The sequence below is a fragment of the Melanotaenia boesemani genome, chromosome 23 (genome assembly GCF_017639745.1).
Source record: "Melanotaenia boesemani isolate fMelBoe1 chromosome 23, fMelBoe1.pri, whole genome shotgun sequence".
In the NCBI taxonomy this organism is placed as follows: Eukaryota; Metazoa; Chordata; class Actinopteri; order Atheriniformes; family Melanotaeniidae; genus Melanotaenia; species Melanotaenia boesemani.
In genome coordinates, this window is record NC_055704.1 from 3,852,011 (window position 1) to 3,876,950 (window position 24,940).

At 40.5% G+C, this 24,940-nt stretch overlaps 1 protein-coding gene across 2 annotated transcripts; it reads left to right on the forward strand.

Annotated features, from left to right (window-relative positions):
• Positions 1 to 1,372: 1,372 nt before the first annotated feature.
• LOC121634966 (CCR4-NOT transcription complex subunit 2-like) lies at positions 1,373 to 23,828 on the forward strand. Of its 2 annotated transcripts, none has more exons than XM_041977939.1 (15): positions 1,373 to 1,489; positions 3,699 to 3,830; positions 5,342 to 5,414; positions 6,126 to 6,273; positions 8,381 to 8,590; positions 8,771 to 8,850; positions 11,080 to 11,205; positions 16,321 to 16,451; positions 16,563 to 16,683; positions 16,776 to 16,932; positions 18,259 to 18,320; positions 18,728 to 18,777; positions 18,939 to 19,039; positions 19,178 to 19,322; positions 23,187 to 23,828. In XM_041977939.1, the coding sequence occupies exons 2-15, from the start codon at positions 3,711 to 3,713 to the stop codon at positions 23,271 to 23,273; spliced, it is 1,611 nt and encodes a 536-aa protein (XP_041833873.1). In that variant the 5' UTR covers positions 1,373 to 1,489; positions 3,699 to 3,710; the 3' UTR covers positions 23,274 to 23,828. The 2 variants fall into 2 exon arrangements, with proteins under 2 accessions (XP_041833873.1, XP_041833874.1); XM_041977940.1 differs by lacking the exon at positions 1,373 to 1,489 and adding an exon at positions 1,717 to 1,848.
• Positions 23,829 to 24,940: the final 1,112 nt, after the last annotated feature.

Genomic DNA, 24,940 nt, shown 5'->3' on the forward strand with positions numbered 1-24,940 from the left:
GGGGATACCACGCTATTTTAGAAATATACACACACTCTTGCTGAGAATAAAATTCTAAAGTTTTTGACAAAAAAGACAAATAGTAGAACTTCAAGGGAGAGGTTAACTTTTGATGCAAGAACAACAGAGGGAAACGTTAGCATTTTTGTCTGTGGTGTGATGTTGTGGGATGGATCAGCTGAAGAACAAAGCATGACCAGGTTAGTAAAAAAAAGACTTTTTATAGAATAGAAGAAAGGTTTTAACTGAGGGCTCACTATTATCGTAGTCCTTTTCCCTTTTAATTTTTTTTCTATTTTGTTTCAGGTTGTGCATGTGTGAATACCATCCATGTGGATATATCTAGGTTTTGTGTTTTGTTTTGTTTTAATCATCCACAGTGTACATGAAAAACAACTAGTGCATTGATATCCTTTGCTAGCATATGACGTGGCAGGTAAAGCAAAACTCAGCGCCCTGGAAGTGAAAGTAGCTAGCTGAGGTTTCTCATTCTCAGGATGCTGCTGGGAAATAACGGCTCAGGGAAATCACTGTGCCATCAAAACCAGCCAAAAGCACACTTGTTTAGGTCAGTCAAGTTATATTGATGCATTAAAATGAGTTAAATGACCCAAGAGGTGTAAGACAAAAAATAATAAACTGTTTCATTATCAGTGAATCAGTCTTTATTTCTAAAGCACTTTTTTGCCGACAAAAACTGTAACACAAATAGCTTTACACAATAAATAAATAAATAAATAAATAAATAAATAAATAAATAAATAAATAAATAAAACAGTAACATAAAATGTATTTTAACAGCTAAAACTTCTCTGAAACTGGTTCATGCAACAGAACAATGATGACAAACAGCTGCAGATCTACAACAGAATGACTGAAACAGAAAAGAATTAAGGTGCTGACAGTCGAAGTCCGGACCAACCAGGTTGAGATGCTGTGGCGGGACCTTCAGAGTGCTGCAGAAAACAATGCTGCAAACCTCAGTGAACTGAAACTCATACACTCCCTCAGAGTTACTTTATTTTAAGACCTAATTTTAAAACGTGGGTGTATGAAGTATATAAATTATCTTGTGCCATCCCTCTTTAATAAAAAAAAATCAATGTTGTAATTATGACATGGAGCTCAGTTTAAAAGGGTTACATGGGCAGAAATTATCATAACAATAACAGATGTATATATAATATGAGCAGCTAGACATAATCTTTTACAACTTTATGTGATAAATTCACACTTACTGGAGGAAAATGTTTGAACTTTTAACTGAGAGAAGTTACCTATTTACTTTGTAAAAACATCTTCCGCTCATGAACAATTCATTAATTAATGCCATACATTCAAACCCTTGCAGCGGAACAAAGTGATGTAGCTCAGGGGTTTGGCAGAGGAGAGATGGGGCCCCGGGGTCAGAGGTCATTCCTGCATCCTCGCTGATTGGCAAACAGATGTCGGCCATCTTGGATTGTAGCGGAGAAGACAGATTGATGCGGTGAGCTCTTTTTTTTTCTAATTAATTATATTTTCTTATTTATACCAAACACACTCCTCATTTAAATAAAACACGTTTCGTGTTGTTGATACAACAGAAACACGTTTTGAAGGAAAGGTCGTAAAATGCTTTCTGAAGGCTGCAGTCGTTCCGGTGCTTTTGTTGTTGTTTTGGGGGAAATAAGCTACCGAGGTACAACAGGCCAAAATACGAACCTTAAAGACGCTTTCCCGCCGGTCTCCTCTCCGCCTGGCCGTCTGTCCATTGGACTGCATAGGAACCAACGTTATTCGCGTGTGAAATAAAGTTTAACGTTGCACAGCTTCCCGGGCCTTGCTGGTTATACGTTGCTAATTGCTGTAAGCTTGCTTGGTACCAGTGTTAGCATTGCATGTTAGCTCTCGAATTCTATTAAGTTAGCTTTTAGCTGGGCTTAGCTAGTTAGCTAGAAGTAGTTTCTGATAGAATGAACAACAAACCAAAAGCAGTTAGAATTTTTATTACTCAAAATCATGAACAAATGAAAAGCTCAGCGAGGCAGTTGAACTAACTGGTAGCTTTGTGTTACAATGGCCCTATCCGGCATTAGCTGCTAGCATTAGCTTGCATGGCTACTGTTAGCTTTCTGCCACACTACTTAACTTGCAACGCTGCTTCCATATTAAACTTAAATTATTCTACTTCTTTTCGCAGATTATAGCGAAGGGTTATACTTTTTTCTAAAATGATGCACAGTGGAGGCAATAACTTTAAGTCCTCTGTACAACAGCCGTGTTTGAGCTCATTTAACCGACGTTTGCAGAGTATGTGTTGTCTTGTGTATGAGTTCAGCCTTGTTTAGTAAACAAAAGCAATATCAAGACACGAACGTTGTTGCAGGAATCAGGCTCAGTACGTTTTTTTGCCACTCCTGTTTCTTCCTTCAAGTTTTAAACGTTCTGGATCTCAGTGAGGATGTGTGATGATTATGTGCAAACTCAGTTCAGGATCTTTTAAGAACATTTTGATGGGATCATGTTGGCCTTTGTTTATTATAGTCACAAATAAATTATGAAGTCGGCCATAGTAACTCAAGATTTAGTTGCTTTTGTGCGATCTGATGCGATTTTTAGAAGTTGGCTTATGCTTTCATCTTTTGTTTCTTTGTTAATATAATACTGATTTTGCTGCATACTAAAACCAATCAACTTTAGTGGCATGTCAAAAAATGTCTGATTAGTATCCTTCAGTTTTCCTTTTTTAGTATAATGCATTTTTAAAAAGCAGAATGTTAACAAAAATTTAAAATTATACAATTGTCTTTTCCAATTCTGTTTTATGTTAGCCTTTTCTCTTATTTATCTGTGGGCACACGGCTTTCTGCACTGAGCTAATGCGTGCTCTGATTCCAGATATTCAGATTGTACAGAAATGTCCATCCAGTCCTCATTTCTTCATATCTGTCTTTATTGTATTTTTTTTAAAGTGGTCTTGATTAATAACTCTCCAGCTTTCACAAGGTCTTTCACAGTTTTTCTTCAAGGTCCAAGGAATCTTTATTATCCTATGCGGGTAATTTGCTGTGCAGCAAGCAGTGAAAACAATCAGTCAGTGCAAAATCATACAATCAAGGATAAATATCTAAAAAGAACATGAGAAATAGATACAAACAGAAAATGGAGCTACTTGTTCAACTTGTTAAGCAGAGCAATGGCTGCAGGGAGAAAAGAATATTTGTCCCTGTTAGTCCTGCTTTTAGGCAGGATGTACCTGTGCCCAGATGGAGGCAGCAGGAACTCATGAGCCAAGGTGTGGCTTTGATCCGCAAGGACTGATCAGGCCTTACTTAGGACTCAAACTCAGACCTGAACAGGTCTGAAGGAGGGATGGATCCTCTCCACTTCTGAGGTAGTGTGGGATGAGCTGGACAGAGAACAGAACAAAAGGCAGAAACATCCAAAGAAGATTTTTTTTTTAAAGTCCTTAAGTGATCCTGGATAACTATTCCTGGAAAGTCCTTCAAGGATTCTGGACAACTATTCCTGAAGCTTCTCTGAGAGGGTTCAGACTGGGAAAAATAATGGCTGTTGTGTTTCTGGATTGTTGAAGTCTTTTTTTCTTTAAGTCTGTGCCACTTTACAGATGTATGCTTTTTCATTAGACCCATGACGCTGCGGTGTCTCTTCAGCTTCCTGCAGTCTGTTACTTACTCTGATGGCGGGTTTTTCAGGTGACACGCGGCATGTTTGGTGCTAACCGGAAGAAGTTTATGGAGGGAGGGATAGAGAGCGACTACACGGATGACTCCAGCCTCTACTACAGCCAACAGTCTATGTTCCCTCCTCACCGAACTGACAAAGACGTAAGTCCATGATCCTTCAGCTTCAGAAGTTTGTGGTGTTAACAGAGATCCTAAAGATCAGGTGAATCCTCTCTTATCTGTTCATTAGTGTTTTCTAAATAGATCCCAAAACTGTTGTTGGTAAAACTTGTATCATAAGACTAAAGATGCCAAATGTTTTCTAGTTGGAGAGAAAACTGTTATTGTCCGGGGCGTTTCAGTCATGAGATGTTCAGAGATGTTGTCAGGATGGGAGGAAGAAGAGCTATCCAGGAGACGTGAAGTTGTGTCTGATACTGTTTTAGCTGCCAGTTTTAGTTTTTATATTTATTTTGTGCTGCATCAAGCAGCCTGATCCGCGCTGAAAGCTGCATTAGATGTGTTATTCTGGCTGTATATGATCAAGTGGGGGAAAAATCTAAGCTTCTTCTAAACTGTCATCAGTCATGATATTTGTTATTAATAATTATTTGTTATAATTTTATCTGAAAAATCCTCAGAAGTTCAGTCTGTCTTAAAAGGAGAGGAGAGTTACCGGAGAAACCACACAGCAGCCTGTTCCAGTTTCAGGACCATCACAGAACATCCACCATTTAGTATTTTCTGCTTAAAGTAAAAAAGTATGAAACAGAGAAACGCTTTCAGTTAATCACTGCAGGATCATTTAGTCCTACTCAGGGGTGCTCTCAGTTTTATTATAATCGCATCAAATTATTTTAAACCCCATGAAACTTTCTTTTCAGCTCAGCAGTGAAATTTCAGATTAGTACATCAGAAACAGCGTTTGACCCTAAACTGAATACATTGTGTGATTAATGATCGGTGCTGGCCACTTCTGCTTCTGTTATTTTTCATTTTATTGTTCTATCTGTTGGGGACCATGCACAAAAAAATTAATCTAGAAGAGAAAAGATGCTTTGTACCAGATTTAGCCACCGGTTAGCTTGCACCTGGGCAGTGATCAGACCCGGAAAGTTTCATCTGAAAAATACTTATTTTGGGGAAAGTGCATAAAACAATTAAATAATTGTTTTTCTTAAATCAATTGCTGTATTGATCATTGCTATAGACTTTCGTGTCTGTATGTTTCCTTACCAAGGAACACTGTTTATGCTCAAAACATCACCTTGATGTAGTAAAAGCTGATGGCAGAAAAAGTTTCTGACTCCAAATACGTGTTTGTGTGCAGCACCTAGAATTTGTCATGTGTTTTGTAGACTTTAACAGAAGCACATGCTACTGTTGTAAACAATGCATAAACATTGTTGTAAACAGACTATCGAGGGAAGTTTAGTTCAACAAAATAAGAAATTAGAAAACCTTCAATTCCAGCTCAGCTTAATTTTTTTACCATCAAATAGTTAATAAATGTATGACTAGTGATATTTTTCGAAGGATTTCTAAACAGACTACATCAGGCAACATCAAGCTGCTTTGTGGGAGCAGCTGTAAAGGAGCAGATGCTCTTGTCGGCTGATGTGCGGCTGTAGAGGAACACGGTGAATTGATGAATTGTTTATTTCCTTCTTTAGATGCTGGCGTCTTCCTCGGCCTCCTCTGCGGGTCAACTGTCACAGCTGGGGGCCAGTTTGTACGGCCCACAGAGTAAGTCCTGCCGTTAGCAGTAAGGGTGCACCAGAAACCTGCCAGACACGTGTTACATTATCAAGTTTTCATACATATTTCTGACTTTGACTTACAGAGTAAATGTCAGGTCCAGGTCAGTTCATCTGAAGATGGCTTCATGTTCTCTCACACATCTCTGCTGCAGTGAAAGTGACCAGTCAGACCAGTTAAGCTGACTGATTGGTGACATGAAGTGGAAATGTGATTGTAGAAGCCAGTTTTATATCGATGTTACATTAATGGAGCAGAAAGGTCAGACTACTCCACCTGGACATCTTCTATTTAATTATAATTGTGTCCTTTTTTTTTCAAATGTCAGATTTATTTTCTCAGCAGCTTTTTTTTTTATCTGATCTTTAGAAGTTTTACTGTGATACGCAGTGAGCAGATGCTTGTGGCTTAGTATCTCTTGGACGTGACTGCAGATGATGTTTCTGTTATACTAACTGTGACGCATCATGTTAAATAAATTACTTTTTTTTATACCTAATCTTCAGAACATATGCATGTGTCCTTTTATTTCATAAACATAGCATCAGACCTTCATGAATATCTGTAATGTTTCTGCTCTCAACTTCCTGTTAAGCAAACGATGAACGCAGACAGAGACGAACTAACTCTGATATTCAGCTTCAGCCATCGTTAGTTTGGGGTTTTGACAGCCATCTTGCTTCCTCTGTCTGCATGCAGGTGCTTTGGGGTTTCCCATGCGTGGGATGAACAGCAGCGCTGCAACTCAGCTGAGTCGAAGTGGACTGAACCAGTCTGCTAATCAGCTTTCCAGTCATGCCAGCACTCCCAACTCTGGCACAATGCACACGCCGCCCTCTCCAAGCAGGTACGCCACAGTAACATCTTCCTGCCCACTTTTCATCCGTCATGAGAACATTTAAGTGGGGCTTGAACATCTTGCCTGGAGCAGGATCTGTAAATGCTCGCTGACTTCATTCTGACACCTGACAGTTTATATAAAAACACCTGCACACAAAAATCCAGCTGCGAACGGTGAGTACGAATCCTGCTCTGTCGCTTTGAGCAGGACTCAAAACAAGACTGGTGAGAGAAAATGAACTCTGAACTCACGTTTTTCCTCTGCGGCTTCCTCTTCACATCAGGGTTCCAGCTCCGTTTTTATTGTCCTCTCTGGACCGAAGTAGACAAAATCCTGTACTGAACTTTAAACTGGAGTCAGATTTTCGCTGATCTGATTGGTCTCTGTAGCCCCGCTGCTGGTTTCAGCTGTTCTTTGCTCTGGATCGGAGTCTGAACTTTTATGCCTTTGTTTCTTGTTAAGATGCTGGAACGTAAATATTTGCAGCATCTTTAGCTTGTGAAGATACATTTTAGCTTCTCACCGTTGAAAAGAATTAGCTGGGAAATTCTGCTGGATGCAACACTGAAAGAAGCTGCAGTGTGTGTGTCCGCAGAAAGCAGCCAATCAGAAACAAAACATATCATTCACAACATTCATGGGTCCAAATGGATCATTTTGAGGAAAAAAGCTTGAGTCCAGGTAAATGTGGACTTAAGAAGTGAAACAGTAGCTGTATCCAGTAGTCCAGTTTCTCACACATTTTATGTCACGTACCACCTTTATGACTGACGTTGGCTCTGTGGAAAAACCTTCCTTTTCCATCAGGCGCGTTTCAGACAGGCAGGTTAGTTCTAAATGAAAGTATTTATTGTCGAGTTGCAAAGACTTAGCTTTGTAAAAGGGGTTCACGGGTAACCCCTCAGCAAAGTCCTGATAACCCTGAGGGTGGTAAGACTTTTCTCATTATTTTAATAATTTTGATAAATTCTTTATAGACCACATACAAAGAACGTTGATCACAGCCATCTTCAACACCTTCTCTAAGATCTGATCATTGTTTTCACTTTAACCTGCTTTATGTGAACACATTGGCCCCAAAACTCTTCAAATCCAAAAATACCTATCCAGGTACACCCTGGTAGCAGATTGTTATGACCTCGGTAATCTAGGGTGTAAGGTCGATAACAAACCGGGCCGGAGTCAAATCAAACAATATCAAAGATTTATTGTACAAAACAATTATCAAAATATAAACACAAATACTGCCTCCGGCTATAACCAAATATAACAAAAGGTGTCCACGGTAGGTGCTTTAACAATTATATCTACAAAAAAAAGGGTCCACCAGACAATTAACGTACTGGGACTATCAAAGAAATCAATAAAGAAACAAAACAATCGCTGAACAAACACAAATTCCTCCTCCTGTTGAGGGAAAAACCAAACCAAAAACAGTTAGCCAAAATCGCTCTAATAATGTAACTCAAACACAAATGTCTTTTCTTCAAACCAAACTTAAATCACTGTCACAGAAAGCTCTCACAAGTCCACTATGTCACAAAGAGTTCCCAAACCGGCAAGACTGTGCTCAATGCTCACAGCTGCCACGACTGAAGCTGGAATGAGCCATTTATGGGCGAGGCCTCCCAGCCGAACGGTCCTTCGGGCGAGTCCGGAATGCTGGTCGACCAATCCCGGTGGAGGAGGGCGGAGCCGAGGCGGCCGACGAGGCACAGCTGTTCCCAATATTACGGCCTCAGGCTGGCAGGCTGGGGGCCGTAACACAGATTAACAACCACTCACACTCACTCAAAGGGAGAATTTAGAGTGAACAGTTAATCTAACATACACGGGGAGAACATGCAAACTCCACACAGAAAGGCCGACGTTTGAGCCCCTCCCCAGCTGAGGCTTGAATCAACCTGCAGCCCCAGTAATACTAAAACATTTCTCTGTTATTTACAGATTAGCAGAATGTTCATGTTTTTAAAACCAGGGAAAAGGAAACGTTTAACTCGTCCTGCAGGGTTTTGTGATACCCGTAAATTTCTTCTTTATATTAAATCATACATTTGTACAAGCCGATCGAAGCAGCAGTGCTCTTCATCTCTCCTGCTGGGTTTCCGTGCAGGAGTATCCTACCCATGAGCAGCCGGAGCGTGCTGAACCACAACCAGCAGGTGGGCGGTCCGACGGGCCAGACAGGCGGGATTGGAGGAGACAGGGTAGGTGGCAGCGGTGGAGGAAGGAGTGGCAGCATGGGAAGTCCCAGCCGGTCGTCTCCCAGCATCATCGGCATGCCTAAACAGCAGCAGGCTCGGCAGCCCTTCACTATCAACAGGTAATACACACACACACACACACTCGTCATTTCCTGCCATTCTGTTGTCCATGTTGAACCTGATGATGCTTCACTGAGGAGATCAGTTCCTGTTCTAGGAAAACTCACTGTATGAGCATCACATCTATAACATGCTTCTGTTTTCAGCTGCTGAGCATGTTGTGTGTCTGTGTGTGTCAGTATGTCAGGGTTCGGGGTGAACAGGAATCCAGGCTTCAACATGAACAACTCCTTATCCAACAACATCTTCAACGGCACAGGTACTACAAAACTGAAAGATCTTCTCTGATTCCAGTTTGATTTCTGACAAGTAAATACAAACTTTATTTGAACTTACCAGAAACACATCTTATTTTGTTGGTGGATCTTTCCTTTCATTCTCTTTTCTTTTGACACAGACATCTATATAACCATCTCACCAGGAGACTATAGTCCCACCCAAACACTGATCAAATGCATCGATTAAATTAAAGATTTGATGTTCCAGAACTTCCTTCATTTAAATGAAGGAAAGCTGAAATAATAGATTTTGGAGAACTAAAGAAGAAAAGATTAAAAGTCAACACTCAGCTTCAAATAGTGAGGTTAAAAACCAACAACCAAGCCAGAAATCTGGGAGCCGACCTGGACCTGGACCTGACAGTTAACTGTCATCATCTGGGGCCTGTTCAAAAAATTTAATCCAGATAAAAGCTATCCGGATTTCATAATCCATTTTTTTGGACAGGGGATCACGTAATCCAGCTTCCTTTTACTCTGGTTGTTCAAAGGAAAATAGGACTGGATCACCCTGATCCAAATCCTGTTTTTCAGGATCACAAAATCCGGATTTCCAGCATGTAGATCAGTGTTCGCTGCCGGCCATGTGAAGAACAGCAGGTAGAAGAGACGGTTTACATGCTTTGGGAGTGGAACCACCGGGAGCATGTAACATAGTACGTGCATGTATTATCCTGCATGTGACCATGTTAATGATGCACTGTAGCCCCGGGTGGAAGTACCGGACCAACCTCTGTCATTCTGTCAGAAAGACGGACGGACGGGACGTGTAGAGGGATGAAATCTTTAGACATTTCTTTTTTGACAGGTTCTTTACTGATTGTGCAGTGATGAGTAACAGGAAAATTAAATATTTTATTCGTGTTTGTTATTGGATTTGTTTGGAGGTTTATTTAGTGGGGACATGATAATGTCATGTTTTTATGTTTTTTTTTACCATTTTATTTCACTACACTGAAGACTTAGCAGGAGCCTGTCCCTATGTGAACCTCTTTATCCCAGTAACGGTTAAACAAGTCAGGTGCAAAATACAAATACAAACATATGCGCCGAATACATCGGATTGTGTATGAACAACCGACCCCTACAGAACATCTGGAGGATTAACGGACCGATGACTCAGCAAGATTTCTTTTATCTTTAGTAGACTAGACTACTAGAACCCTGTCCTTGTTGTAGGTTACCAACATAAAACCCAAATCTGAATCTGGGATGCTGCAAAGCTGTGTCTGAAGACAGAGAGGTGCAGGGTGCGTTTATTGAGGCAGCATAAAAATATAGACAACAAATGAGTCAAGACCTGGATCTAGACTGGTTTTACTTTCCTTGGGTGCTGTGTTTACGCTGCTGCTCCAGTCCTCACTAAGACCAGGAAAGTAGATCCTAGAACTCCAGTCCTCACTAAGACCAGGAAAGTAGATCCTAGAACTCCAGTCCTCAGATCTTTACACTAACTTACTGTCTGTCAAAGGGTTGACTTGAATGGTTTAGGACCAAAATACATCTTCTGGTTCGTTAAGAACCAACCAGATCCCTCAGGTCTACTTTCTGTTCCTAGAGTCAGAACTAAATGTGGAGAGGCAGCGTTCAGCTTTTATGCTCCTCACATGTGGAACAAACTCCCAGAAAACTGCAGATCAGCTGACTCAGCAGTTTTACATCAGGGTTTAAATCTTTTCTGTTTGCTGCCTTTTATCAGAACTGCTGTTATTTCCCCACACTGTTAGTCTTTTACTTCTGCGTCTTATCTCTCTTTGAGTTTATCTAATTCTAGAAGCTCTTGGTGTCTGCTTTCTGTGCTGTTGCAACTTTTTTGGGAAGAAAAGAGAAAAAAGGTGGCGAGTGAAATAATTTTGAATCAAAGCTGCGTTTAGTAGTCCTTTGACTCTCTTGTTCATGCATCCAGGACTCGCAGATTTGACTTGTGCTGTCGAAACAGAACCGAGACTCATGGTGACGAGCATGTTTTAGTCTAATTGTAGATGAGGAACTCTGGGTTCCTTTTCACATCATTCAGATCGGGAACAGAAATAGCAGATTTGCCCAGATGGACAAATTTTGTTCTGTTTTTATTTTAGTTCTTTCATTCTTTTTATGTTTTTTCCCCATGGACAATATTTTATGGAAAGAAGTTTGAGTTGTTTGTCTGTGAAGTTTGCTTTACAAAAACCTGCCCTGCCTTCATGTTCTCGCCTGTTTGTTTCTTCCAGACGGCAGTGAGAATGTGACGGGGTTGGACCTGTCAGACTTCCCAGCATTGGCCGACCGGAGTCGGCGGGATGGAGGCTCGAATCCCACCCCATTGCTCAACCCGCTGGCCGGCCGGGCGCCTTATGGTAACACAACATGCACACAGCACAAGTTTTTTTTTGTTTTTTTTTTATTGTACTCTTAACTCATGTCTGTTCAGTTCATTTATATAGTTTTTAAGTATTTGTGAAAGAATATTTTTAATGAGCTGCCAGACCATAAAGTTCTCTCTGCCCATCCGCCCGCACTATAGTGCAAAAAGTATTCACTCGCCCATCCAAATAACTGAAATCAGGTGTTCCAGTCACTCCCATGGCCACAGGTATATAAAATCAAGCAGCAAGGCATGCAAGCTGTTTCTACAAGCATCTGTGAAGGAACGGGTCGTCCCAGGAGCTCAGTGAATTCCAGCGTGGTACTGTAATAGGATGCCATCTGTGCAACAAGCCCAGTCGAGAAATTTCCTCACTCCTAAATATTCCACAGTCAGCTGTCAGTGGTATCATAACAAAGTGGACTAAGCGGGGTCAGTTGTTGTTAAAGTGCATGGGGCTCAAAGTAGGGCTGCTCGATTATGGGAAAAATGATAATCATGATTATTTTGATTGAAATTGAGATCTCGATTATTTCACACGATTATAGATAAGAGGGGGGGGGGGGGGGTGACATTTAACGTGTTTACTGTGGTAATGCCGACCAGTTTCTTTCCACCAGGTCCTCATAGCTATTGTTTGTCTCAGACCAGCAGCTATGTTCCGTCTGGTGTGATCTGGAAAAAAAATAGTCTGGAGACATTTCGTTTTCACGTTGAAATCCTCGTCAATAAAATCTAGCGTGACATTTCTATACGGCTCTGGTGCGGCTTTACCACAGGTCCGTAGCGGTGGTGAAACATCGGACTGTCACCACGTCTTTCACAACACCCTCACTACACTCATCATACAGGGAAGAAAGAGACAGTCCACTAACATGGTGCTGACATGGCAGTGATGCCGTTTGTACAAAGTGTTGATGAGTTTCTTAAATCCCGGATTGTTCACTGTGTTAACTGAGAAAAAGGTTCTGTTTATAACGTATGTCTCTCTGTGACTTTGGGAGCTGGTGGATTATTTATCGACTCACAAAAATTGAACATTTTTCTATTTTTTTGTGTTGCGTCGCAAGCCCCCGTGTGCACGTCTGCGTGTACGAACGCAACATTTTACATGCACGACTGTCGCCTGTCGCTTGGCTGGAGGAGGGCAGCGATTTTCGCTTCCTCGCGCAAGTTTACATAGAAAATGATGGAGAAGGAGCGACGCCGCCTCCCGTGTGTCCAGGTGTCTGCAACTCGTTCTGAATAAAACTAAAGCGGTCGGGACTGTGGGAGGAGTCTGCAGCAAAGCGCTGCAATGACAGCTGCGCTCGATTTGAAAACAGCATAAATCGAAGGACAAAAAATAATCGGACCATTTCATTTTTATGATCGTTGAAAACCCAGATCGTAATTGCGATTAAAATTTGATTAATTGCCCAGCCCTAGCTCAAAGGTCGACAACTTTCTGCAGAGCCGATTGCTACAGACCTCCAAGCTTCATGTGGCCTTCAGATCAGCTCAACAGGGCGAAGAGAGCTTCATGGATCGGGTTTCCACGGCTGAGCAGCTGCATCCAGGCCAGACATCACCAGAATCAAAGCAAAGCATCGGATGCAGTGGTGTAGAAAACCACTGGACTCTGGATCCATGGAGAGGCGTTCTCTGGAGGGACAAATCATGCTTCATCATCTCGTGATCTGATGGAAGAGTCTGGGTCTGGCGGTTGCCAGGGGAACGGTACTTGTCTGACTGCATTGTGCCAAGTGTAAAGTTTGGTGGAGGGGGTATTATGGTTTGGGGTTGTTTCTCAGGAGCTGGGCTTGGCCCCTTAGTTCCAGCGTAAGGAGCGCTTAATGCTTCAGCATACCAAGAGATTTTTCATGCTCCCAACTTTGTGGGAACAGTTTGGGAATGACCCTTTCCTGTTCCAGCATGACTGTGCATACGAGAGTCAAGGCAGGTGAGCCAATACTTTAGGCAATATAGTCCATCCATCCTTCCATCCATGCAGTCAGTCACCACCTTTGTGTTTCTTCTGGTATAGGCACCTAGCTGAGCCCCTCCAGGTCTGCTGCTACTTATTCTTTTTCCAAGATGGCAGCTCACATGGAAGCAGCTGCATTGCTCCAAGTTGTTCTTCCTGCTGTTTGTTCTATTCTTTTCTTTCTCAATAAGCACCTCAGCATACAAATGAGACTTAATAAGAAATGCATCATTTTGTGGTGAATACAGTTTTCACAAAGGGGACATTCTGAGAGAGACCATGAGGTCTACGTGGATCGCCATGGTGGTGACAGAAACATGGCTGATCCCCGATGAAGCAATCATGCTAGCAAACCGGACAGTTGAGAGTTTTGTTTTTGTTTTTGTTTTTTTTTTGTTTTTTTATCTCTTTGTTTTTAACTTGAGTTGTCCAATATCGGGCCAGTCTCATCATGCTGAACATATTTTTTTTTGCCAAGACTAGTTTAATGGAGGATCAAAGGCTCCCATTGATGCGCGATTATTGATCGTTTAATGGGCAGGAAAAAAGGGTGGCAATGACAAATGAAGACAAAAAAATAAACAAATGGAACAATTGTACAACCAAAACAAAAGAGAAACTGGTAAGAAAAGAAAAGCAGACCGTTATCAGGAGCACCTACATGAAGACAGAGTGAGAAAAACATGAATAGCAACAACCCAGGGTTTTTTTTTATTAGGGATAGAAATAAGCTGTCAGCATTTTAGGGCATTTTAGGGACTGGCCATCGCTCCTTTTTTTCATCCCAGCATATTGAAGGTTTGGCCCGAGAGTACAATCTGTTGGACTACTTTAAGTCAGCAAGATCTTGCAGACTGTACAGCTACAATTTTATTTAACATCCAAACAACAAACCATGAATGACAAGGAATGTCAGGCAGCTGTCGAGGGACAGAGGTCCAGTCTTTGGGTCTGAAAATGTGGATTTATACTCACAGCCGGACCCAACCTGTAGAGTGGTTACCAAGGAGGTATTCTACAGAATAGAGACTGACCCCTCCTTTATACCGGATGCGTGTGCGTCACGTTATGGCTGCGCCACGGTTTTGTTCCGAACTGCGTGGCCCAGCATTTTATACAGGGAACGTGTCAGGTGTGTGCAGTCTACCTATCAGGATCCGCAAGATCACAAAATCAAAGGAGAAGCGGAGAATCTTGTGATTCTCCACTTCCAGGATAAACGTCTCATCGTCTACGACAACAAAAAAAAACCCACTATGAACTATAAACCCCTGATGGTTAAACACATAATGTTTTTATGCTTCAGCAGCACGAATCTGCACGGGGCTTTTATTTTAAATAGTTGATAGTCGGCTAGTCATCGACTATTAAAACGACTAGTCGACTAATTGGATTATGTATGTCATAATTATTATAAATGGCTCATATTTCACTTTCAGCTTTTAAATCATGAGGTTGTTATGTAAGTCCGAAGTTCCTTCTCCTTAAATGTTCGAGCATTGCAGACGTACTTCCATGGTATGCAAGGTCGGCTTTACAAATCTCACATGTATTTAATTTATTTTATAAGTTTAACGTGAAGTTATCCCAGACTTTAGACGTCTTCTGCCGTCGTTTTGTTCCCTGGTCCGCCGCCATATTTTTCCCCTGGTGGACTTTATTGTGCATGTGAAACTCTGCAGAGATAGGAAAGAGGACAAAGATGTCTCACTCTGTAGGATTTTTCTTTTTTGCTGACAATAGTCGACGATTAAATATGTTGATTATTTTCATTGTCGACTAATGCCAACAAAGTCGACTAATCGTTGCAGCCCTAATTTGTTCCTTAAAGTTAATGGTTTAGTTTTTAGTCTTTATTATAACCTAGAACCTCCCAAAATAAAACCAGCCATAGGCTGGTGCCTGGTCAGTGTGAAAGGGCTATGAGAGCTCAGAGGTCAGGAGAACGATCCAGTAGGACACACTGCACCAACCAGCTGGCAGAGGTATTTACTTCAACCTTTAACATCTCTTTGTCTTGCTGTTGCTGCCTTCAGCAGCTGCTTTTACAGCACATTAAGTCCACCCTACCTCCCAGGTTGGTTCAGCCAGCAGGTCCATGGGTGATGCTGTTAACGTGGCTCTACACGCTGTATTGTCCCACCTGGAGCAACCCTTTACCTATGTGCCTATGTGCGAATGCTGTTTGTAGACTCTCTCTCTGCTGTCCTGACCCTCAGCACTGGGATGGAGTGTGTGTTACATCTTCTGCTCTACACTCCATGCATCCACGACTCTACATGGACCCACAATAATAACCTCATTATCAAGTGTGAGGATGACATAGCTGTAATTGGACTGACATACATGATATGATTGGGTATGATACCAGGAAATGAAACCTGCTTTTTACATTTATCAAAGCCAACAGAGAAGTTTGGCAGGTTTTGTTTACTTTGTCAAGACACCAGATTACCTACAACGTCCGACACTAACTTTCACCTTCTTAATGTTTCTACTGCTGTACCACAGCACTGTTTATTCCAGGGTTTCCTCAGGACGGTGGCTCAACAACAAAAACCCCCTCAGAGAAATATCACCAAAGGGGTGAATCACATCACTAGTTCTTCAGTTTCTTGCATTTATTTGTTTTTAAACAGTTATTGTTCACAGCAAAGCAAACATGTAGATTTTACCAGAAGGTCTGAGATATGGTTGAAAGGTTTAGGTGCAATAAAATTTCTGTAATGATTGAGATGAATTCACGTTTTCTTCCCCCACGCTTCGGTTTGACTATTTTCTTTTTCTCTTTTTTTGTTTTTTTGTTTATTGTGGTCAGACACGTGGGCAAGTTTTATATTTTTATAATTTTTTATAAGTTTTATATTTTGCCTTTGTCTAGCTGTCTGAGGTGGGGTGTTTGTGTTTCGGGAATATGTTCTAAAAAGTAAAAAATGATTTACATGTCATATGTTGTAAATTTAATTGAGATTTCACTTAATAAACAGACCTTTGAAAGAAAGAAAGACACGTGGGCAGTCGGGCTCAGTCAGGCTTTAAGAATTAAACATTTTCTTTTACAAAACATCATAAAGTTAGTTTGTTGTGCATCTGTTTTCCTCTTATCTCGCTAATGTCTGTTTCATGTGTCTTGTTTTCAAGTTGGCATGGTAACCAAGCCGTCCAGTGAGCAGTCGCAGGACTTCTCCATCCACAATGAAGACTTCCCAGCTCTCCCCGGGTCAAACTACCAAACAAAAGACCCCACCAGCACCAACGAAGACAGCAAAACGGTTAGATTTCTAAATTTAAATTTCTGTATTTTGTTCTCTTTTTTTTTTCTCTAGCTCATTTAGAATTGCCTTTTCTCATCATGCAGCACTTTCCTGTTTTTGTCCAACCAGAATCTGAACTCATCAGGAAAGTCCACCTCTAGCTCAGATGGTCCAAAATTCCCCGGCGATAAAAGCTCCGCCCCTAGCAACAACAACCAGCAGAAGAAAGGGATTCAGGTGCTTCCTGATGGTGAGACAAGACAGTCATTAGAAGAAGAAGTGGTCAGTGAGTGAGGTCAGATTTCAATCTCAAATGTCCTCCTGTGTTTTTGTGTGTCTCAGGGCGTGTGACCAACATCCCTGTCGGCATGGTAACGGACCAATTTGGAATGATTGGCTTGCTGACGTTCATTCGGGCAGCAGAGACGGACCCCGGCATGGTCCATCTGGCGCTAGGTTCTGACCTCACCACACTTGGCCTCAACCTCAACTCACCAGAGTATGACGTGCTCTCACACACACACACACACACACACACACACACATCACTGTGGGCATTGTCCTTTCACACGATGGCGTTCCTCAGCTTCTTACCTTTACCTTAACCATCACCACTAAATGGCTGTGGGGGTGTTGGGCGATCTGGCCTATATCTAATATTGCAATACTTTTTTGACTTTACCATGATAGACGATATTTACCGTATCTTTATATTATGAAATCTCTAAAACACTACAAAACTGTTAAGTTTAACGTTAAAAAGATACCAGTAAAATGAAACATACAGGTGAGCTACACCAGCACAGCACCTGAGGAAAAGACAAAAATCTGTTTTTAAATGTTTCTGGTGTGGAAACACTGGCTCTTTGGCTCCGATTCTTCTGTCAAGAACTGCACGTACGTGCACAGCTGAACAATCAATCACAGCTTAAAGTCTCCCCTTCAGCTTCCACCTCTTAACGTTTGGAAACTAGCTTGATGTGAGTTTGCTGGGTGGACGCGGGAGTGAGAGAAGCCAAACTACAAAGTAAATCACATGTTCACTTTAAAGCCTTTTCATCTCATGTCAAACAACCCGGAACAGCTGGAGTATAGTCAACTTATCATCCGCCCCAACTGTCAGGGGAATTTTGATAGGGTTGAATTGAGGTAGATGTAATTATCAGGGAAACTGGTTCGTGGCTAAATGTCAGGTTCTTCAGTAGCTCCCGGCCTTTATTTCAGATGATATTTACATGTTATTGTCTCAGTCCTACAACTCCCCAGCAGCCGAACGGTGCAGCACAGAAACCAGTGGACATCTTTTCAGGGTAAACAGTCAACTGTGATGCAGATGAACACAGGATCAGCTGTGAGAATGACACCTTCACAGAGCACAAGGAGCAGTGACAGTGTTGGTGATGAACTCCTCTAGCAGATCAGTGCTCTGCAGTGAATTCTCTCATCAGCTGCTACTATCAGCTCAGTGTAAGCTGGACATGAGCAGGAGAGTGGAGTCAAAGTGAGATTAACACTGAGAAGGATTGCGTCACAGAAAATTGGACTTTTCAGATTTTTGTCCTTTTCATTTGAGTAAAACCTTATTTTCAGAAGCACAAAAAAACCTTCTGATCCCAAGTTTTCTAAGCTCAGCAGTTGGACTGAAATAAAGTAAATCTTATTTTCATGCCTGCATTAGAAAATGGTGTTTTTTTTATTTAAACATTATCTAAAGTAAAGGCTTTAATGTTATGATGAATCAGCAGCTTTTTAGTTCTGGTTTTCAGCTGAAACTTCTCATCTGACAGCATTGATTTCATTTTGTGCTTCTTTCTGTCTCTGTCAGGAATCTCTATCCTAAGTTTGCATCTCCGTGGGCTTCGGCTCCGTGTCGGCCGCAGGATATCGGTGAGTTTGACGCCAAATGTGTGATCATTTAAAGATTATCCCACACTGCTTCAGTGATGTTGAGGATTCATCGCCCCACCAGAGCTGTAGACGCTCATTTTCAGTCCATTTCTTATTTTGCGTGCTTAAGAGAAAAATCACTAGATACATCAAACAGGTGGAGACGAGCATCAGGATCTGTTGTCTAAATGACCTCCATCACAGTTAAAGACTCGTGGTACTACATGCCTGGAAGCAGCACGTTTGCAGTGCAGCAGTCCTTCACAGAATCAGAGCCACTTCTGCCCCCATGTGGCCAGAATGAATTACTGCAGTTTGAAGCAGACTGGGATTTATTTGCAACTTTTCTCTGTAAAGAAACTCCCCAGTTTCAATATTCTCATCTGTGTTTTCTTTCTCCTCTTCAGACTTCCACGTCCCCTCAGAATATTTAACCAACATTCACATAAGGGACAAGGTATGAACCTGAAATAACCCCCAGTAATATTTTACTGGTTGTATCTCAGCGTTGACATATGTTAGTCATTTTAATCTTTTCATTAGTCGACAGAATATTCCCTTTGAGGTTCATCCCATTGATTTTTAACAATCTCATATAAACTTTTGTTTTGTGTACAGTTAGCAGCCATCAAGTTGTCTCGGTATGGTGAAGATCTGCTGTTTTATCTTTACTACATGAACGGAGGAGACCTACTACAACTGCTGGCTGCAGTAGAACTGTGAGAACAACACAATGATAATCACACTTCCTGTTACGCCAACAACATTTATCCCTGTAACAGGTTTTCTAAATCTTGTACAGACAGAACTGTGGTGGTGTGAATGCTTTTTGGAGTTGACATGTTTTGTGTTTCCAGGTTTAACAGGGACTGGAGGTACCATAAAGAGGAGCGGGTTTGGATCACTCGGGCTCCTGGGATGGAGCCCACGCTGAAGACCAACGCCTATGAAAGAGGGACCTACTACTTCTTTGATTGTCTCAACTGGAGGAAGGTGGCCAAGGTGAACACACACACACAGTGCTTTTATGTCAGGGATGTACAAGACTCATTCATGTCTGGACAGGAGGAGGAACATGGTGTTAAATCAGATGTCAGATCAGTTTGATTAAAATCTGAACTGTCAGAACAGGAAGACGGAAATTCAATTACGGAGATGTGAAGATTTCTGTGTCATGAAGATGGATCTCTTTCAGCCCGCTAGATCACCATGGTAACAGATGCTGAAGTCAGAAGATTATATCTCAGAGATAAATGTCAAACTGAAGCAAAACCTAAACAGCGTTGATTTAGCACAGAATGAAACTAAATTCTAGCTTTTTTACCCGCTGGGGTCTTCTGTTTTTGACAAGCTTTGTTTTTACCTTTTATATTTCAGTTTTAAAGCAGTTTACCTTGTTTGGTTTTATTGTTTTCAGCATAACCTCAGAAAAAAAACAAAGTAGTTATTTTTTTCTTTCTGACCTCCTTTATTGACACACAGGACCTAAAATCTCACAAAAGTATAAAATAACTTAGAATGCAAATATAAATAGTTCATTAAACATTTGTAAAAGATTTAGCAAATAAAATTGTAAACAATTTTTTACATCAAAATGCAACAAAACTCTGTACAAAACAATCAGTTATCAGCATAAGATGCCTCATAAATAATAATTCCAGTCCAGAAATCACTTCCTGTCCTCTAAAATATAGAGCGGAGGTCACAGATTGGACATTTCTAGGGTATTTTAGTCCTCCATGACATAACTCTGGTGTGCAGAGTTTTTGCAGTGAATAAAAAAAGAGACGATTTAATAACCGGACGTGTGCGTCATGTTGTTACATTGAGTTCATCCACCAATGGAATGAGAGGAACGCTGCTTTGCTCTCAAACGCTTTACTAACCAATCAGAAGTGGAGGGGGCCTTGGAAGAGGTGTGGTCGGGATCCAGCTGCAGTTTAGATCTGCGCTATCTTTCAATACGCTGGAGCAGATACGCTGGTGAGAGTGTAGCTGGAAACATCGGTGCCTCAGTTCTGTTGGTGGGGGGAGGGTAAACTTGTGCAGCCTGGTTATTACTTATGCCACATATTTTCAGAGACATGTTCTCTGTGTGTCCACTGGAGGGACAGTGTTCACCGCACAGACTGAATATAAAGAATGGACGGAGCCGCCGTGATGTCACCCGTAGGTTTCTGAAGGGAAAAAGTGAAGCGGTGCCTACCATCGCCATCTTGTCAGCGTCACGCCTGCTGTTGCTCCTGGAAAATCCAAAAGTGGGCAAAGTGGTGGAGTTGAGAGGGGGACTGTGAAGGTGGGGGTGGATGATTAACGTCTAACAAACTCTGAGCTGGCTGTAGCTAAAAGCTAACTGAGCCAGCTCCGATCTAACGTGAGCTAACCAGCTAACGGAGGTAGGCAGGCTAAAGCTAAGGCACGCTGTTAGCCAGCTAAAAACTGTGGTTGTGCTGCACTCTCCCTTCTTGCCGCGGATATTGGTAAACTAAGAAGGCAGTATAGTATTGAAGAAGCCAGCTGCTTCACTTAGTCATCATAAACTCATGAACACATCGACAGAATTAAACTATCCCACTGCCATTGAAAGGAATCTACACCTGCTATGCTTTCTGCAAACAAGATGACAAGTTGAAAATGTCCGTGTCCCGGCCACAAATTTTAATATAATGTTATAAATACAACAACACAGTTACTATCTCAGTTACATAAGCACGGTGCTTCAACACTGACTTAAACACTGACAAATGAAAACAGCAACATAGGGTTGAGAACTTCCTTTATCAAACACTGAGTCAAGGATGAGACAGGGAGCTGCATTTCAGTATAGTATATAAGAGCATTTCAGTATAGTATATAAGAGCATTTCAGTATAGTATATAAGAGGCAGTTTCAGTATCATACATGAGAGGTTTCAGTATAATGTGTGAATGACTTAAATTTCGCGTGTCTGTGAGAGGGTAATTCTGAATAATGCCTCAAACGGCCCCTCATATTAAAGAGTGGAATGAGGTGACAATGGTTATATACAGGATGGAAAAAATAACCTTTTCTGTAAACTTTAGAAAAAACTCTTTTGTAAAACATTGGAAGAAATGGGAAGAATATGCCAGATAATATTTTCCTGAAACAGGAAAAGGTGGATAATCTTCCCTATTTTCCTTTCATTTATTAATGCTTTAAACTGCTGCATCCGCTTCTGTTTTTTTTTTTTTTGTTGTTGTTGTTGTTGTTTGGTTGTTTTTTTTTTCTTCCTTTTATTAATTTAATCATTATTAAATGAGAGAGATAAAAAAAAACAATGAGAAAAAATCTTTACCTTTTTTTTTCTTTTTTTCTTCCTTTTTTTTATATAACCGTATTATTTAGATTTGAAACTGTTTTACTATACATGGAATGTACATTTCAATCAATAAAAAAAATGAATAATAAAAAAAAAGTCATCCCCCTCACAGTTATCATGAAGGTAAACTTGACTTATTAATCCTAAAATGTCTTTTGTACCAGGTGTTAAACATGTTTATTTCTGCTGTGAAGTTGGTCTTTTTAACATGGGAGTTTATGGGGATTTGCTCTGTTTTGGAGCCGGAGGTTGCCGCTTGGTTCACCCATAGATCAGTGGTTCTCAAACTGGGGTTTGTGAGATAATTTCACACGGTTGCCAGATAATTGTAAAAAATATATAGGTTACATTTATAAAATAAATTTGGGATTTTTTTACCAGGGCTGTCAAAATTAAACCATTTATGAAGAGATAAACCTTTAAAATAGAGAATGATCTTTTTTTTTTTAACACATAAACACCAAAGTTAGTACACATGCAAAAGAAAATTGCATGTGTACTTACTGTCGTGAAAAAGCTGATTTTAGGCATATAGGTGCCTTGTCACAGCAGTGAACCACCAAAAACCACTTAACATACCACAAAATTAACCACTAAGTCCTTGCGTGGGTGTGGGGGTCTCAAACACCCACAACGTATGTTGGCTTAGGGGCTGAAGCTTAAAAAGTTTGAGAACCACTAGTACACCACAATAATCCCCCTCCAACCCACCCAAAAAAAATACATAAATATTTTTAACTTTAAAAAAAAATTTACCATTTTAAAGCTGGTTCAGTTTGTAGTGCACCGTGTGGACAGACATTGGAATGGAGACTGCGTGGCTGCATGTTGCTGATAGGTCATCTTAGATCGATTATACAACGTGCTGCTGCGTCTGTCGAACCCAGAGGATATAAACTATCGGAAATTTTCAGTCAGTCATATAAGGTTTGTTTTCCCGTGCATTTTTATTTAAAGACTATAATCACATATAAGAACCTTTCCCAGCTGTGCAAATATGACATGTATGTGTTAATGCCTTTTACTATTTCTAAATAACTGTAATGCCTTTGTTTTATGTAAAGCACTTTGAATTGTCCTGTACAAATAAACTGCCTTGCCATGTAAACCGTGCGAGCTGCAGCTGCATCGTACACATCAGCGTCTGAATAAAAATGTACATTTAAATTTTTGTAACGCACAGTTTTTATTAAATATGGTTAGGCGAATCTCTGTCTTCGTGGGTTTTTTTTGTTGTTGTATTTTTAACTCACTTGAGGTTTTCTGGCAGCCATCACTCAGCTGTCTCCATGACGACGGCTTAGCACACAGTGATGTAGGACTGATGCGCTTCTGTTTGGGACGAGGAGGAACCGTAGCGGGTTGACAAGTTTTTTTCCTGTGAGACAAAATAAAGACTGGCTGATTCTCAGCTTTTATTCAGGACTTGTACCCTTTTTGGTCATCAGGAATTAAAGTTGTGTTTTAAAACAAGGAGCAGAGGATGTGATGAATAAACACTCCTGCTTTTGTCTTCTTCCTTTCAGGAGTTTCATCTGGAGTACGACAAACTAGAAGAGCGACCTCATGTTCCCTCCACCTTTAACTACAATCCTGCCCAGCAGGCCTTCTGATTGGCTCTCCCTTCTGCTGCCTGCCTACTATTGGCCCTCCTGGTTCATCAGCCACCACCCCTTAGGTTTTCCACTTCAACACACTCAAATGAATCTGACCTGTAAGGACTCGGGACAGTAGAGGACTTCCTCGCTCCTGTCCAAATCTCTGACAGACGTTCTCATTTGAACTTTTTCTGATTTATGTTTGTTCTTTACCTCATTTCCCCCCTTTTTAATTTTATTCCCACTTCTCCACACAGAGACACAAGCACTGCAAATAACTCTCCATCTGATCCAGAGATTCTGGTTTCTACTCAGTCTTAAGAATTGAATATTTTTGTCTATAGAAGCTTTTAAAAAGAAGCAGATTTTAACACAGAAGACAGGATTTGATTAGCGGTCAGGATGGATGGTTATTTCTCTCTGTGCTGCACCTCTTTGACTCTGTGCAGAAGCTGAAAATATTTATCCTTTTTAACAGAATTTTCCAGCGTTACAAATCAGAACACATCAGTCAGGAAAGAAATGCAATGTACATTGTAGCACTATTTCTTAATAAAAGAGGAAAAAATGGCTTTTTTTTTCTTTTGGTTTTGTTGTAAGCTGTTCAGCAGCCAGAAAAACCAAACGCAGAAAATGCAATTTCCACATTTTAAAGCTTTTCATTTTTTCTTTCTTTTTTTTTCTTTTACTTATATTTGTTTGTTTGTTTTTTTGTCTAGTTTATTTTGTTTTGTCAACAAATCGTATTGACAGATCCAAACCAACAACACATTTATTCATCTTTTAACCCTTTTGGTTGCTTCAATTTACAACCCTTTCAGGTCATTAGAGGACAAAAAATCACTAAGGGTGGGACTCAATTAAAAATGTCTAATTGATTACAGGCTTGTAATTATTTAATCTTCATTAATTGAATTTTAATTGCACAACAGTATTTGCTCCAAAAAGCTAAATTTCTGAGTTTACATGGATATTAACGGACGACTAAATCAAATAACAGACATTGACATTGTAAATTCAAGCTCTAGTAATGTCTGGATAAAACCATTTCACATTAGACTTTTTTTCCTCATGTCTTTCAGTTAAGTTTAGTACTAATAAAAATACCAAATATATAATTATTAAAATTATTTTAAACCTTTAAATTCCACTTTGATTACATAATGTCACCATTTTATTTTTTTCTTTAAAAATCATAAAAATTAGGTAATTTCTTAAGTAATAGATTTGAGGTGGTTGACAGTTTTATTCAAAGCTCAGTCTTAAATATACAAAAATCATAAATACATACCAAAAAGATCATTTACTACTCGGTCATTGGATAACAAAAAAAGTGTTAACAAAAACAGCAATGAAAATATTACAGTTTAGTGTTTTTTCTAATTATTTGGGGGCTTACATCCTTCAGTTAAAATATGGAAAAAATATTTTAAAAGAGGACTTTTGTCCTCTAATGACCTGTCCCCGTGTCCTGCTGACCTTTTATAAAAAAAAAACAAAAAGTGAACACAATCAAATTGGTCGGCAGTAATTTAGTTAAAAATTTTTTGGAAAGAACACAAAAGGCCCTGAAATACCCTGGATTTGTGGCGAATTTCTTTTAGTGGCGGATTAAGAAACATTGGTGCTCTTCTTCAGTTCTTCACTGTGTTTTCGGCCATTTAATTGTGGGTGGGGCCGAT

Excerpts from the sequence above, each read along its gene's own strand:
- LOC121634966 (XM_041977939.1), top strand. The coding sequence starts at position 3,711 with ATGTTTGGTGCTAACCGGAAGAAGTTTATGGAGGGAGGGATAGAGAGC. Across the intron at positions 11,206-16,320 it reads GGCCGGCCGGGCGCCTTATG|TTGGCATGGTAACCAAGCCG; the intron begins GTAACACAACAT and ends CTTGTTTTCAAG. Across the intron at positions 16,684-16,775 it reads GATTCAGGTGCTTCCTGATG|GGCGTGTGACCAACATCCCT; the intron begins GTGAGACAAGAC and ends TGTGTGTCTCAG.